Source organism: Nannospalax galili, unplaced genomic scaffold (genome assembly GCF_000622305.1).
Source record: "Nannospalax galili isolate Female #2095 unplaced genomic scaffold, S.galili_v1.0 scaffold1127, whole genome shotgun sequence".
Classification (NCBI taxonomy): domain Eukaryota; kingdom Metazoa; phylum Chordata; class Mammalia; order Rodentia; family Spalacidae; genus Nannospalax; species Nannospalax galili.
This window is the reverse complement of record NW_008355784.1, coordinates 336,829-353,891: the sequence shown is the minus strand read 5'-3', so window position 1 is coordinate 353,891 and position 17,063 is coordinate 336,829. Positions and strand designations below refer to the sequence as shown.

Sequence of the window (17,063 nt, the reverse complement as noted above, 5' to 3'; positions counted from 1 at the left end):
TCTAATCTGTATGTATCTGATTATTACTAGTCATGGTCGGTTGCACTCGGATCCTCGGCACCTGTGTATGGATATAAAGTCATCAGGTAGATTTCAATGGTAATGTTTATCACCTCTACTAATTAACATGATGTAAATTTTTATACTTCCTCCTCAAATATAACTCATTTTTTAATTTGTTGATTTTTTGTGTGTCTATCACACAGAACATTGCAATCTTATTCATCTATATACCCACTTCCCAGATGGCACCTTCCCATAGCCTCCCTCTCCCCACTAGATCCCTTTTACTGTCATCTCTGCTACTGTCTGCTGTGTTGTCGGCACCCCCAGCCATTCCCCGCTACTTGTCCATCCAGTGAATCAGCCTATCTTGAGGTCTTTGTTTTAGGAAGGTCAGTGGTTCCTTATCTAGCAGCAATCAGTTGTCAATATTCCTTTAGATAAGATTGGGATCTGCTGTTCATTTTCCCAGTTTTATGCTGGGTTACTATCTGGGAGTTTCTTGGTTGTTTTTAGAGGGGTTGTGAATTAGGCACTGAAGAGGACTGGAAACATAAGAAAGATATAGTAGTTTCTGTCCATTCATTAGTGTTACATCTAAATGAAATATTATATAATCAAAAGAATATAATTTAGATATAGTTTTTAAAAGAATTTTAAACTTCCTGACATTTGTATCAGGTTTAGGAACCTGTGGCTAGACCCACAACTGTCAATGTGTGGAGAATAAGAGACTGCAGAGTGCTTGCCCCCGAATAGGGCACTGATATCAAGCTTCTGCCTCTCAAGATTCAAGGATCATTGTGGAAGACAGGGTGGAAAAGTTGTAACAGCCAGAGGTGATGGATGACCACAAGGAAACAGTTTTCTAGACAGTTGAGCAGATGCTTACATGAACTTACCGTAATGTTGACAGCATACATAAGACCCATGTAAGCTCAAGCCAGGCAAAATCCTAGCATAGAAGGAGGGAAGTGAGTAAGAAGCCCCACCCTAGCTGAGGAGCTATTGACAACTGATCGGTGCTGGGAAAGGGAGAATCAGTTTTCTTTAATGATGTGATGCCAGGTAGTTTAACCAGGCTCTAGTGGATAGACCCACACTGAAAGGTATTTGAAGACACAAATTTGACTCAATAGACCCTAAAACGTATATATGATAGAGCATATGAAACCTGGTGGGGGGAATAAGGGGCGTGCATACAAGGAAAGGATCTAAATATAATCAAAACAAACCATGAAATTCTCAAAATCCCAGTTAATAAAAGAATGAAGAATGTTAAACTTACAATATATCTTCACAAAGCCACCTAGATTATCTCAGTAACGGGTTACTAGACTAGCCAAGTTGACACATAAAGCTACTACCATAGCTGGTATTAGTAATAGCAAAAATAATGACAACCAGAGATTGAAAAACCATAGAGACTCTGAAACAATTCAAAGAAAGACATGTACCACTTGCCTTCTCACCTCTTCCCAACAAGCTTTCTCATCCCTCATTGACATCATAGAACTGACATGAAACTAGACTGACATGGAACTAAAATAATCTGGCATTTCTACACTTTTTGACTGTTTACTCTGTTACACCCTTTCTTTTTCTTTTTCAGCAGGGGCACTCTAGGGGGACAGATAGAGGAAAGGGTCTAAATATTATTAAGATGTGATGTATTGCATGAAATGCACAAAAATTATGTACAAAACAGAAAAAAACATGAATTGCTGAGAATTTCGTACAATGTATTTTGATAATATTCACTCCTAACTCCTGCCCCACCTCCTTGCAGACTCAGCCCCACCTCCCTCAACTTTCTGTCTTTTAAAAAAATATAATGACCCAATTTGTAATGTCCATATATTTCTGGGTTTGGGACTATCCACCAGAATGTAGACCTATCAGGAGCCAAAATACCAACTTTTGGCAGTTAAGATACACAGTCATGTTTTCTCTTCAGACCATATTTCAGTACTATTTTTTTTTTTCCTTTCAAATGATGTCTATTTTACTGAAAACATGAGTAGAAGGCTGGGGAGATGACTCAGTGTGGAAAGTACTTAATATGCAAATGTGAGAACCTCAGTTTGAATTCTCAAAATCCACATAAAGCCAGATATTGTGAGGCATGCATCTGCAGTCCTAGTGCTTCTACAGATTGATGGGAGGCAGAGACAAAGAATCCCAGAAGCTCTCTGGTCAGCTAGCCTGGCATACACAATGGTTCACAATATGAGACTCTATCAAGCAAGCTACAAGATGAGGACCAGCACACAAGGTTTTCCTCTGACCTCCACATGCACACTGTGGCACGTAGTCTGTGACACACATGCATCTGCATTCACATACACAAACACATACATGCACAGCACATAGAAAGGGGAGAAGAAGAGGTACATGAGGGAAAGAAGGAGGGAAGGAGGGCGAGAGAACTTGAGTGTGGTTTAAAGGACACAGATAAAAGTATAAATGTCACTCTACTTGCTTAGTCACATACTGAACAATGAAATGACTGCTTCAATTTATCAACAGATTATTAAAAGCACTGTTTGGCCTTGTATAAGTTGCACTGAATGAGACTACCTTCTGACCCTGTGTAAGTCAAATTCACTGCTGGGAGGTGCACATGGCATCCAATCCCCTCCTCCCATGGTCCTTGCAATAGCCTGAGGAAAAAATTCTCCAAACCAGGGTTTGAAGAATCTTAATGAGTTTATTGGATTTGCTAACTGAGCTTGGGGTGCGGGTTTACTTACAGACAAACAGGTGCTCCCCCATTCACAGCTGTGTTCAAAAGTCCACACCCAGACATAGACATAAATCCTGTGGTTCTGGACAGCCTTACAAAATGGCCAGAGTCCAGCCTCCTGGTTTTCCCAGCTTTTATACCCTTAGCCCCTCCCCTACAAGTGGCTATGGTCAACCGATTGGCTGGAGGGGGGAAGGGGAGTGGCTTTGTGGAGCGTGGGAAGGAGGCGGGTCCATGGCTTGTCGTCACAGGGTCAGAGAAACAGCCTCGGGGTCACACCCTGTTTTACTGGGGAACTATGACCATATCATATTTAGCAGGGCCTACTATGGAGCATCTTTAACATTTGCTCCTATCCAGTTCAGAGTTTGTTTAAAAAGCCCTTTTTACTCAGCATTCTAATACAAAATGTCCTCTACACCTTTTTAGTCCCATTAACTATTTATAACAGCACTTTGGTGTGTGAATGCATATGTGCATGTTTTTGAGCATGACATTTCTGTGTATCATAGTGTGTATTGGTGTACACGGGTGTGTGTACTGATTTTTTTTTTTGAGAGATATGATATTCCAGATTACTGTCATCATGATAAAATAAGAATTGCCAAATTTAACCTTAGCAAGAAAACTACTGCCAAGCATTGCAGTTGAGCTTTTTGGCTCTTCCTGCTAAGATTTCTGTCTTCACATTTATGCTTCCTGTTAGTTCCCACATCAATTTAGAAACTCGTGTAAAGGGTGACTATTGAAAGTTATCTGTAAGATAAAACAACTTTGTAGATCTCAACAAAAAGATACCCACTATTTGGCATTCTTGTCTTAGAAATCACTTGTTTTCCCACTTACAACGTGAATTTTTAAACAATGCTTTATTATGCCATGAAATATTAATAGGCTCAATTAATACATTGATAGATATTTGATTCTGTCATTCTTCATTCAATATTTGTCTTTCTTCTTTTAATCTTCTCTGACAGTTTTATAATGGAGCTCCAGCTATATGACTAGTGCAAGCCCTAGTACTGGTCATCAATGTGGCATTGCATGTTGTCCAGTAGATAAAAGTTTCTGTTTTGTCAGCAGGGCTGATATTCTGGAAAATGTCTACTCAGAGAAAATGTTTTCCAAGATGTATTTACAAGCTGAGTTCCATGATGACCAGGTTTCTCTTTTCCTTCCGCCTCTCCCTCTGCCTCTGCTCTGCCTCCCTCTCCCTTTTCCTCTCCTCTGCCCCTCACCTCCCCACTGCCTCTGTGTATGTGCTCATGTGTTTCTCCTGAGCAAGTTGTCGTTTAGTTTTGACTGTAGGATATGGACAGGATTATTAAAGCAACACAATTATGTGAGTTATATGTAAGCAACAAAAATGAGACTGTGAACCTTTCAATATTGATTCTATTCTTCAGCTACAAAATTATCTGAATGCTATCTTTAGGTTCTATGACAGTGGTCACTTTAGAATTCTTGGCTTACACAAATACATCCAAATGAAATAATTAATGTCCAGCTATATAGATTCCATTATTACAACACTATAAACAAATCCATCAAGTAAACCAGTTAATCTGTCTGACTGCTAGTCAGCAACGGTTGTCACTTTGAAAGCATTCTTAATAAATGCTTCTAGAATATCCAAAAGGACTCAAGCCTGTTGCCTCCAAAAATATTTGTTCAGATCTGTTCAGATTTACCTCTTGTAGCATATGCCAGCCCCCTTATAAAGATAAAGCCAACTCTCTTAGTTTGGTACAAACCCTTACATGGAAACATACAGCTCATTCCTCTTTCTCCTAGAGAGTCAGAATTTTCTTCCTTGGTGGGTAAGGAATACAGATTATTGGTGTGCTGTAATTGTTATGGCTTTCCTTTAAATTGCAAGTGATCAATTCAATATATTGTGCAATTGTGTGTTGCACATGTCACAGCAAGTGTTTTGAAGAAGGCCAGTATAGGCTGTAATTATTTTTTCTTCTATTAAAAGACAGACCTGAAACCCTGGGGCCAGTAAGATGACTCAATGAGTCAAAGTGTTTGCTGCACAAGCCTGAAAGCCTGAATTTGATTCTTGGAACTCACAGAAAGGTGGAGGAATTGTCCTTGACCTCCATTTGAACACCATCACAGGTTCTCCCTTCCAGTAATAATTTAATTTAAAAAGAAAGGCTCTTGTATTATATATAGATACTTCTTTGATATTATAACTGTAGGGAAATTGGATTGTTTTGTTTTTCTCTTAGATGTAGAATACTAATCTGTCCTGTGATAACCAATAACATTGGTTAGATTTGTTGGCTATTAACATATATTTTTAAAAATTATTTGTTATTTTTACTTTATGTATATGAGTGTTTTGTCTGCATATATGTAAGTGCATGTTATGCAGTGCCCATGGATACCAGAAAAGGGCATCGGATCCCCTGGAACTGGAGTTACTGATGGTTGTGAGCCACCATGTTAGTGCTGGGAACTGAACTGGGGTCCTTCACAAGAGCAGACAGTGGTCTTAACCACTGAGCAATCTCTCCAGCCTCTATTAAAAGATTTTAAAACACTTAAACAAAGTCAAACTTCCATTGTTTCAGAATATTTTTATTTATCTAGAACATGTTCAGTTCATTAACAAGTAGTACTAATTAATCTTACCTATACTGAATTGTGAAAGATGATTACACCATAGCCATGGCAAAGCTCTGACTGTTTCAGAGCCCAAGAGCATATATAATAAGCTCTTCATGGCTGATTGAGGTTTAAAGGTGAAAGATAAGACCTGATAGGGTCATTACTTCTGGCACTGAAATTACAAGTTAGGAACTCACAACACTTGAGTATAAGATCATGTTTAAAGTAGAGTCAAAACTCACAAAATTAGCCTTTCACTACATAAAAGAATATAACTATGGTCATAGTGTAGTTGTACTCTCATCGGCAATTTTAAACAAATCAATACACAGTTTGGATTCAGTGACAGAGAAATATAAAACACAAAGATAGATTTGCTTATCTTGTCACTAACTCATCCATTTTCAGCTATCAACTGAGAAATACGATTTTATTTCTATATCTGAATAAAGATAGCTAGCTAGCTAGATCAATAGATGATGGTTAGATAGATAGATGATAGATAGGTAGATGATAGATACATAGATGATAAATACATAGATGATAGATGATAGATAGATAATAGATACATAGATGATAGATAGATGATAGATAGATAGAAGATAGATATAGATGATGATGGTAGATAGATAGATGATAGATGATGATAGATATATATAGATGATAGATGATAGATAGATAGATGATAGATGAATGATAGATAGATGATAGATGATAGATAGATGATAGATAGATAGATAGATAGGTAGATAGATGATAGGTAGATAGATGATAGATATTGTGTTCACCATTGTAATTACAACTGAGGATCTTCCCGTAGTACCTGTTCATGGTTGTGAAAAGTCACTGAATTGGCCTTTTATTTGAACAGAGGAACTGTGTCCTTTTCCAGAATACATTGAAAGTTTGAATAAGAGATTATGAAGTGAGTGATGTGTGTTTGGTGGCAGTTTCAATTGTCATTCCTCTGCACTGCAGTCTTTACTTCCTAACCACAGTCCCTAAGGAGAGACTTGTCTCATCCTAACTCATTTTCCATCTTATAAGCCCCTTCACCTCTTTAAAAGACAACACTTTCTTCAACTTGTTTCCATTTTTCTATTAAGAAAAAAAAAACACAGAGACGGGGCATGGCATATACAGGGTGCCACAATAATTAAGTGATTTTCATCCAAGAAGTCAAAGCACTACTGTTCCTGTCCTGATCTCTGCTTTGGTCTGAGTCCTGACTGAGCCCATTGGCCCAGGTTCTTCTATTCGTTCCTGACTCTTGGCTTAATTATTCTGTTGTGTAAATTCAGGTGCCTAAGGTTATGCCAACATATTCTTTTCTATAGTAGACTATCAGAACACTCTACTTTTCCTCCCAGTCCAGTGATTTGAAAGTACAGTGTGGGAGTGCCATAATAATTCTTGTGATTACAGGTATGGAAAAAATGAAGCAATAAACTTAACTCTGTCAAAATAATATTTTGTGGACTATTTGTAAATTTTTCTAGACTTCCTGTTTTGTTGAACAGGACATGTTGATATCATCTAATGTTTTCCTACACAGAAGAAGCATATTTAGAACCAGTGGATTTAAAGGTGTCAGTTGATGTGATTTATAAATCCAGACCTCTCCTATTCCCCAGCTACCTTGTCACTTAGATTTGCTAAACCTTGACCTGATACAGCAAAGCTAATGGTGATATTTCTTCCCTTAAGACTCCTTGAGTAAGGAAAAATTCTATGTGTTAGAACTGCTACAGGATAAAGCTACTTGTAATGATAATGGCATGATAATACTGATTAAAATTTGAGTGCTCAAAGTTTTAGATTTCCCTTTCATTATTCATTAAGTGTTGAAAAACACTTTTCTTCCCAAAGTTTAGAACCCAGCCTAGTATGTAGCTACGAAAGCTGTCATAGCGCTGTCACAGTGGGGAACATGCACAAAAGGTTATCCTGTGATTGTGGTAAAGATTGACATTCACAGACGTCAAAGGAAATCAAGTGGTGCCCATGCTGTTGCAGTGCCACCCAGAGCATTATAGATATAGGAGAGTTTTTTGAGGGTTTTTCTTTCTCTAGTTCTTTCTTATGGAGCTATTCCTTTGGTCAAAATGACCTACTATTTAAGGAATTAATATTAAATAAAAATAGCTGTACTAATAATGATGGGGACATACACATTAACAGCAAGTAAAATAGATTAAGTTAGACACAGTCTATAAATTCCTAAGGAATTCTGAGGTAATTTTAAATTATTCAGTTATGTTGTGAAGAAATGTTTGAGAGTTTCTGATTTTAAAAATTCCTAAACCAAGTTTTAGTCAATTAAATATAAATTAAACCATATATATGATACCAAAAGTCTATAAGCCTTATGATAATTCTTAATTTAAAGAACGATTTTTTTAAAGATCTTCATTACCTAAGCTTAGACATCAATTTTAACAGCAGAAGTCATGTTCCCCTTGAAATGAAGGAATGAAAGTAGCACCATGTCTGGGTCCTTCTTCCTCCAAACACACAACTTCAGTCTAATCATGAGAAATACAGACACAACCAAGTTTAGGGGACTTCTATTAAGTATCTGTCCAATAATCTTCAAAATATTCAAAGTAATCCCATACCAGAGACTGTCCCATCCGAGACAAGCTGAATAGGTATTCATAGTGACCAACTATGTGGGAACCTACTGAGACCATGCAATACATAGAGAACATTGAGGGAAAGCCAAGGACATCTAGAAATGGTGGGGCTTAGCTGAAAATGATGTTGCAGTATTGGTACCTCATAGCTTGTGACAAGCATGCTTTAGTGTTAAAAGTTAACAATGGAGGCAACTGTGAGCAAACACTTCATACTGAGAAATTTTACTGCAAACTAGAATTATTCCAAAATAAAATGCTTATTAAAAATCTATAGCAGACACAGCTGAACATGTTTCCTGAGAGAGTGTTTTCAGAGAAACATGCCTTTTAGCTTATAAATTATTTCCATAATTTGTGACAGTTCTCACATTTGCTGCTATAAAATTCATTGTAGCTTCTCTGCCTCTTGGGAAAAAATGCATTTAATTATCAGTGAAATTCAACTTTAAGCTTGTTAAGATGAATGATTTGAGCCTGTCAGCTCCGTCCACCTCCCCACAAAGAACTGAAATGAAATAGTCTTATTTCCCTACCCTATTCTTTCCACCTGCCTCATTTAATTGATGATGGCTTGAGCTTTAATTAATCTTTTTGAGTTCTTCTGTAAGATGCAGAAAAACCTAATATGATATCATTGTATCGAACTAATGTGTATGCCTTGTGAAACTGATACACCTTGCCAAGACATAAATTACTTAAGCTTTGATAAATGTGTTGAAAACAGAGAATGTTCAAACAGATAAAGCACAGCAATTCCTCAATCTTCCCCTTTTTAAAACTTGGCTTCCTGTATATGTTTAAGAGTTTTTACATTATTATTGTAAGATTATGGGACAAAAGACAGAAATGATACCAACCTCAGCACGAGAAGAACCCCAACAAGTGTAGAAACCAAGAGGACACAGCTGCTTATTGCAGATAACAACTTTGCTATTTGGAGAAGTTTGATAATGGGTTCAGAGAAACCCACAGTCTTCTCCTGGCACGTTTTACAAGAGACTGTCCATTCAGGAATGGTGGCACCTGCTTGATGCTTTATGCGCTCAGGAACCCTTGCTGACTCACTTGGTTGAAATCAAAGATCCATAAACACATACTGTTGGCAAAGAGAGCTCACCGGAGCCTCTGACTTGGATGTGACTCTGAGGCTAGTGAGACTAGAAATATGAGGGAATGATTGATTTCTTGGGTTGAGAAGGTTGATTTCTACTTGGTTGTTAATTTATCAAAAGGCCCAGAGCATGATGTTCAATTAACCATTAATCAGTTTACTGGAGGTTTGTGAATTTGTATAACCCTTAGAGACAATTCTTGAGTAGGAGGCATGAGGTTTGGCATTGGACCATGGATGAACCATTTGTCATTGAATGCCTTTTGGTAAGGATTAGTCTCCATCCACGCTTTTGTTTAGTCTTAAAAACCAACAAGGAAAGGAGATAAAAGTAAGAAATTTGGGGGTTTTAGGTTACATACTTACAGCAGATGTCGTCACCACCAAATGATTGCTTTTCTCACAATATCATGCTGCTCCTATGTGTAGGGGGCTGGTGTATGCATAAAAGGGGGACTCATTTGCCCAGTACCCACCAGTAGGTCTTTTGGAGATAAGCATGAACCTTAGAGATTTATACACCATGCAACCACCTATGGAGACTTACTGATGGAAAGGGAGAGTGCACCTTCTCAGAAGTGATGCCAAAAATGAGGGTGAGCAAGTTATACCAGAGCAAGAGGAAGTTTGAAGAGAGATACAGTTTTGGAAGCATTGAAAGAAACATACTTTCTCCCCTTTAGAATTCCTCTTAGAATAATGTAATTACATTATTCTAGCAGGTCATCATTATGGGGCAGCTTTTTGAGTTTTAGACAGATTTGGAAATCAACACTGTGTGAAGTATTCATATATTTTAACATATTAAACAGACGAAACTGTACACAACTTTTCTCAACTAGGTTAATGATATTGTCAAAGCAAACTAGAAATATGATAGTCTATGGAAAACATTTACAAAGATGATAGGCAGACAGATACTTTTACGTACATATAGAATATGTACTTATAATATAAGCACTGCTTAACTAAGAAATTTCCAATCAGGGTTTTCACTAGAGAAGGGGAATGTGACAAATCTGTTCTATTAGATAAATATTCTTAATATAAATCAAGATTAAAATCAAAGGCTCATTGAGAATGTTTGGACCTGAAGAATAAGGGGTTAAAATGCTTTTCCTAGAAATCAAATTCTATTTTAAACTTTCATATGGAATATCTTTCTTGAAGAGTTAAAGAATCTTTATGCAAATGATCATGTCCAATTTATTTGTTTGATGGACTCAGTTTTGTTCTATTTCTCACTTGTATTTATTAGGTGAGTCACATTTCTTGGGTAAAATTCTGTTATAACATGTTATAAATTGCTCCTGAGTGAATCTGCAGATCTTTTAAAAAATCAGTATATGGCCCATTTATTTTTATTATAAAACCTCAGAACTATCACATCAAAAGACAAACCACCTCTGGTAGGAAAGGATGCTTCCATACTTGTGTGAAAACAATTTTGAATACAAAAATATTATGCTAATTAATTATAGATTAGTATAAAGGTATAAAAACATAAGAATTTTTCAGCCAGTGAAATTTGTCAGTGGATAAAGTGCTTGTCATGACCACCTGAGTTTAGTGGATAAAGGTACTTGCCTGATGACCTGAGTTCAATCCTCCAGGAACCACATGGTGGAAGGAATCAGCTTCTTTAAGTTGTCCTCTGACCTCCACATGTAAACTGTGGCACACAAGGTCAGAGAGAGAGAGAGAGAGAGAGAGAGAGAGAGAGAGAGAGAGAGAGAATAAACATAACTTTTAAATTTTAAGATTTATTTTATTTTTATTTATGTACATGTGTGTAATGTATGTGTATATATGCACATTTGAATGTGTGAGCCAGAAGAGGATATCAGATTGTCTGGAGCTGGAGTTACAGGCAGTGGTGAGCCACCTGATATAGGTGCTAGGTACCAAACTCAGATCCTCTAAAAGAGCAGCAAGCACTCTTAACTGCTGAGGTCTCCCTCCAACTCCTTCTTTTTTGGTCTTTTTGAAACAGGGTCTCCCTGTAGCTCCGGCTGTCCTGGAACTTGCTATGTAGAATAGGCTGTCCTCAAGCTCACAGAGATCTGCCTGCCTCTGCCTCTTGAGTGCTGGCATTAAAGACATGCACCACCACACTTGACTAAGAATTTAGTTTTTAAAAAGTATGTTCAAAAGGGAAAATTTCACAGGAGATATGAACTATGGAAGAGAGGAAGTCAAGCCATTGTGAGGGAAGACATTTGGAAGTTACACCAAGTCAAGTCTAGATGAGAAAGCATGCCAGTTCTTGCATGCCAGTTGGTCAGCGTATGGTAGATGTATTTGCAGTGCTTCTTGAGAAAGGCAAAGCTCACAAAATACTGAAAGCAGATGAAAATAGGCAATAGACTCTAGGCAACAGGAGTCATGATCACTGAGGATAGAAATTAGGCTTCTTATATGCTTGTGTAATCTTGTCTATCTCTGGGGGGTGTATGTGGACGGGCTCAGAACATGTTGCTGGAATAGCTTTTTTCAGTTCTCAGGAAATTAGGTCAACACTGGAGCCAGAATACTAAACTTCATGGATATCTCCATTGATTTGTGTACATCATAACTAAATGTGTTCAGAATCAGGTGTGGGAGGATGGTTCGGCAATTAAAAGTACTGGCTGCTCTTGCAGAGTACCCCAGTTTGGTTCCCAGTACCCACCTGGAAGCTAGCAATTCTTATTAAGTACATTTCCAGGAAATCTGATGCCTTCTTCTGGCATTGCACAATATGGGTGAGCTTACATACATGCAGGCAAACACTTGTACACAAAAAGCAAAATTAATAAATAAAAAATATTTTTAAAGTGTTCAAAATAATAAAGTTATAGTTACAATATTTGGCATATTTCAAATCCCAAATTCTGAATATGATCTCTCTTTCCCTGGTGAATATGTCATCCTTACAACACTTGGAGAAAAATGGAAATATTGAAGCCAGACATGGTGGCACACACCTGTGATGTCAATACTAGATGAGGCAGTCCTTACAAGCTAGGCTGAGCCACCCATCACTAATACACCAATTAGAGACAACATTGGTGAAAAACGGAAAGAAGACCTATTCGGTCTGACCACACTGGGAAAAGAACAGAGATCCAGTAAAACCCCTTCCCAAATCTCTTTATATTTCTGACATATGGTTTAGGTATAAATAGAGAACAAGGGTTAATGCATGACTAAGCACTCCTGGTAAAGATGTAGTCCTTCCCACCAGTGTTTCTCCTGCAGTTTCTCCTGTAGCAAGGTAGTCTGGTAAGTTATCAGGACTATGTGAAATCTCTTCCTCTGGCTGGCACTAAGCTTTAGTCTCTCCCCACCAACATGAGATTCCTAGGGAAATTCCAATTCCTCTGGGACTATTTTTTAATAGTTCATTAAACAAAGGAACTGGTACAAAGACTTCACTTTAGAATAGCCTCACCCCTGATGGGATGATTACAGAAGTTACCAATTCAAAATGTGTAATCACCTAAGAAGTGGTCTGGTGGATCTGAGTTCTCACAAAAGAAAGAATGTTTGCTATAAATCAAATCACCATTCATCTAACTACAATAGTTTTAGTCACATGAAGAAAGCTCCACCCACACACTTTTGAGTCTTTGGATTCCTACTTCTTAGTGATTATATGTGTACAGGTAAAGACACTTCTTATAAGGTTCTGTTAAAATTTGAAATACTAAAATTTTATGCCCATATAAAAGAGACCTCATATCTTCACATTATACTGTGATATTTATAATCTGTGCTGTATCTATTCTTTTCAAAATTGTATTGAAAATAATAATTTGTGAGGCAATCTGAGGCCAGTTTTGCCAAGTGCTTGAGCAAAGTTTGAAAAGGCTAGAGAAGGAGTACATATGCCCACCCTCGCTTTACACCTCATCTTTGTCATCGTGCAAACACTTTTCTGCAGAATCATTATGAGTGATTTCATAGTGTTAATGATCCGAGGCTGTCTATGTTTCCACCAGGAACCCCTACTTTCAGGATTCTTTACTCAACATAAATATTCATTCCAAATGATGGTTACACATATATAATAATTCTTGCCCCTAAAAATTCATATTGACTTAAGCACATGAATTTTGGCAGTCATGTGGACTTATACTACCAAAAGAATGAAAAGGGAAATCAAGTGTGAATAGACTACTTTGTCCTCAATAGCTGTGATCTAAATCAAAACACTTTGTAACTGGTAAGACAGGAACATAACTGTTTTGTTTGTTTGTTTTAGCAATTCTATCTCTTGGGTATGGTTTATTGTAGTAAAATTTATTAAGCTACATAGTCCCTTAATCAATCTGTAATTTTCCACATTAGTTTTAGTTAGTATAAAAGCAACTAAATGTATAATTGTGTTTTTCAACTTAAACTTTCATAGAACCTTCTAATACTAATAACATTCTATTTTGATATAGATTTTGAGATGGAATGATAACAAAATGTATAAAATTATTTGTCTTAAGCCTTTGAATATAGTAGTGTCCTTATATTTCCAAATATATTTAAGATACATCAATATCTGGACTGGAAAGATGGCTTAGTGATGAAGAGTCCTGGCTGTTCTTGCAGAGGACTCGGTTTCTATTCACAGCATCCACATGGTGGCTAACAACCATCTGTAACTCCAGTTACAGATGAATCCAATGCCTCTTCTAACTTCTGTGGGGATTGTATGACACAGGTACACTTACACACATACAGGCAATACAGCCATACACATAACATAACAAATAAAATAAAGTGAAAAAGAGACATCAAAATCATATTTTATTCAATTTGTTTATAGCTCCTTGGTAGAAATTTTTAGCATGCAGATTTTTCTCCTATATGAAAGAAAGAAAAAAATACCTCACATACATAATGGTTTTAATCACATGGGGGTCACAAAACACTGCTTAACCCAATCTGTTAAAAAAATGGTGAGGATTTGGAAAACCACACCAACCATTAAACTAAAATATCTTGTTTTTAATTTCACAATTTTAATATTTGTTCTCAGTTTTACATTGCTTGAATTAAGTGTTCCTATCATTACACCGTTGAACCTAGTTGTGTATGAAATTATATTTAAACCTAAATCATCTTGACTTTCTTTTGTTGTTTGCCTTCAGTCTACGTACATATCCAAAGCTTGTCCCAAAGTGCATTTTTCTTTCTGCTTTTCCCACAGCTATTTTGTGACAGTAAAGAGGTGATGCATGCCACAGAGGGTCTGGATTGGGAAGACAAGGATGCTCCAGGAACATTGGTTGGAAACGTGGTACACTCCAGGATCATCAGTCCTCTACGCCTGTTTGTTAAACAGTCTCCAGGTCCAAAGCCGGATCCTATAGTATATGCAGCCGGCATGGAAAACTTTTGGGACTGGCTCGCCAACATCACAGAGATTCAGGAGCCACTGGCAAGAACTAAAAGACGACCAATAGTGAAAACAGGAAAATTTAAGAAAATGTTTGGATGGGGGGACTTTCATTCCAACATTAAAACTGTCAAGCTTAACCTCCTTATCACAGGGAAAATTGTTGACCATGGAAATGGAACCTTCAGTGTTTATTTCCGACATAATTCAACAGGCCTTGGCAATGTTTCAGTGAGCTTGGTACCTCCCTCTAAAGTAGTGGAATTTGAAGTTTTCCCCCAGTCTACCTTGGAAACCAAGGAATCCAAATCTTTCAATTGTCGCATTGAGTATGAAAAAACAGATCGTGCAAAGAAGACGGCTCTGTGCAACTTCGACCCTTCTAAGATCTGCTATCAGGAACAGACTCAGAGCCATGTGTCCTGGTTATGCTCCAAACCCTTTAAGGTCATTTGTATTTACATTGCCTTTTACAGTGTTGATTATAAACTTGTGCAAAAGGTTTGCCCTGACTACAATTACCATAGTGAGACCCCATACTTATCTTCTGGATGAATCTTTCCTCAGTGATGGAAATGAGTTTCTCGTGTATATTTAATTAGAATGACCAAGAAATAAGCCTAGCTCTTCATGGTAAAGGATCTCTTTTTTTCTGGCAGTGAACTGTTAATTCCTCATCCAGTTTTCAAATTAAAAGGAAAAATATATTCAATTGTGAATTGTGTTTGTTTCGATCTTAAGTACCTTTATCTAAAAAGTCAAATTGATTATGAAACCATTATTTTCATACAAAATGGTAAAGTTCTAGAAATTCTGCTTCTCTATAAGAAGCATCAAGAGTAGCCATGTGTGGGAACAAACCAAATTATGCATGTGACAAGCATTGCTCTTAAATTGAGCCTGAATTTGATATGTTTTGGAAGGTTTCCTTGGAAAGAACAGATTCTGCAAAGTAACTGGAAAAATGTTATTTGATGGATGGATTGCATTTCTGATGTTGAATAGTTTTTTACTTGCTATCTCTTCACATCAGTGCCAGTTTTGATAGTTATAGTGCAACAGTGGGATCAAACACTGTATCATCTTAGAAGAATTAGACAGTATGTGGTTGAAGCACTTTGCCTTTATGATTCTCATTTACGTGGTATTGGGAAATACCATTTGGGTATGAGGAAAGCAAATGTAGGTATAAGTTAGCACAGCAACAATGAAGATGGTGTTTTTTAACACTTCAATGCTTAGGGAATTATTAAAAATGACATAAAATTTCTGTACACTCTACAGTTTGGGACCTCATTCCCTTGATTTTATATATGTTTGTGAAACAAGCCTGAAATTGAAAGAAAGTTTTTCTTGGGCTAAACTGGAAAAAAATAGAAGTAGAGGCAGAACATTCTATAGTCATGGAGTCATTGTTTATAGCCTCTCATATTAATTTTTCCACGCACTCAGTAATCATTAGAATGAGGAATAAAACTATGTGGGAATATGGGATATATTTAAATATTTCTAATTGTCGAGTGCTGATATCCACAATACCTGGTTCGCTGGACTTTTGAAATTACGTCACACTCAGTGTCCCTTCTCTGAATGGGTGAGTGGCCATCTTTATGATTCAACCTGCATACTGTATGAGAACAGAGAAAGGAAAAAAGCTCTAGGACTCATGAATCTTAGAATGGTTACTCTTCTTTAAGTGGATGTTAACTTCTTTCTCACTTCTCATCTGTAAACTATCAATCAAGTAAAATAGTCAATGATTACTCAAGACAGGTAAGTCCCAACCAACAGTGCTCTTACCACACTGTTCAGAAAGCCAACAGCTCTGTTTTCTATTTTATATCCCTATTCTGTTCTTTTCTTAGTAATTTCTGCACAGTGTTCTATATTGTCTTTTGTAAAAGTTGCACTATGCTTAGAATGTGGTAGTTTGGCTTTGAAATTTCTCATTTGAGTTCACTGGGTATTTTTTTTTGTAATTTTGTGGTTGGTGAATAATATTTTGAGACATCTTTTTATGTTCATCTAGAAATAAGAGCAAAATACTATACTCATTATAAAATATGTGGAAACTGTCTGTGTATCTATATACTTAAGATTTTCTGTGTACAGAGGAAGTATGTATGCATATTTATGTAAATAAAAGAATTTGCTAGATCTGCACATGACTCCAGGTGGATGGTGTTAAGGCTTTTTTATTTTTTTGTTCTTGTTTTCATTACGAAGCTGTATTCTCTTGCCACACCCTATATATGTGTATGTGTGTGATATTAACTAAGCATTAAGGTTTCCTCTATATGCATATTAAGTAAGGCAGATTGGCTATGAAGATTATAAATTAAATGTTAATTCACATAAAAATGATATTTAGCTTGAAATTAAGTAAGAAATCTCTAAAGATGAGCTACCATTATGACTGTTATGCAAAATGGAATTATATTTATACTATCTGAATCTAAAAGTTAAAAAAAATAAACATCATTTCCATGCAAAGAAATTAATTGTAAATTAATTTATGAAATTCTTAGATTTTAGCAGGTTTTATGAATTTTTTAAAAGTTCCCACAGGCA

The 17,063-nt window shown here is 36.7% G+C and overlaps 1 protein-coding gene across 1 annotated transcript in view; it reads left to right on the top strand.

Annotated features, from left to right (window-relative positions):
* The window catches only part of Nxph2 (neurexophilin 2), a 159,912-nt gene extending 143,579 nt beyond the window's left edge, over positions 1–16,333 (top strand). The window contains exon 2 of the mRNA XM_008853345.1: positions 14,304–16,333. Within this exon, the coding sequence (XP_008851567.1) occupies positions 14,304–15,047 (744 nt within the window). The 3' untranslated portion in view covers positions 15,048–16,333. The remainder of the gene's footprint in view (positions 1–14,303) is intronic.
* Positions 16,334–17,063: the final 730 nt, after the last annotated feature.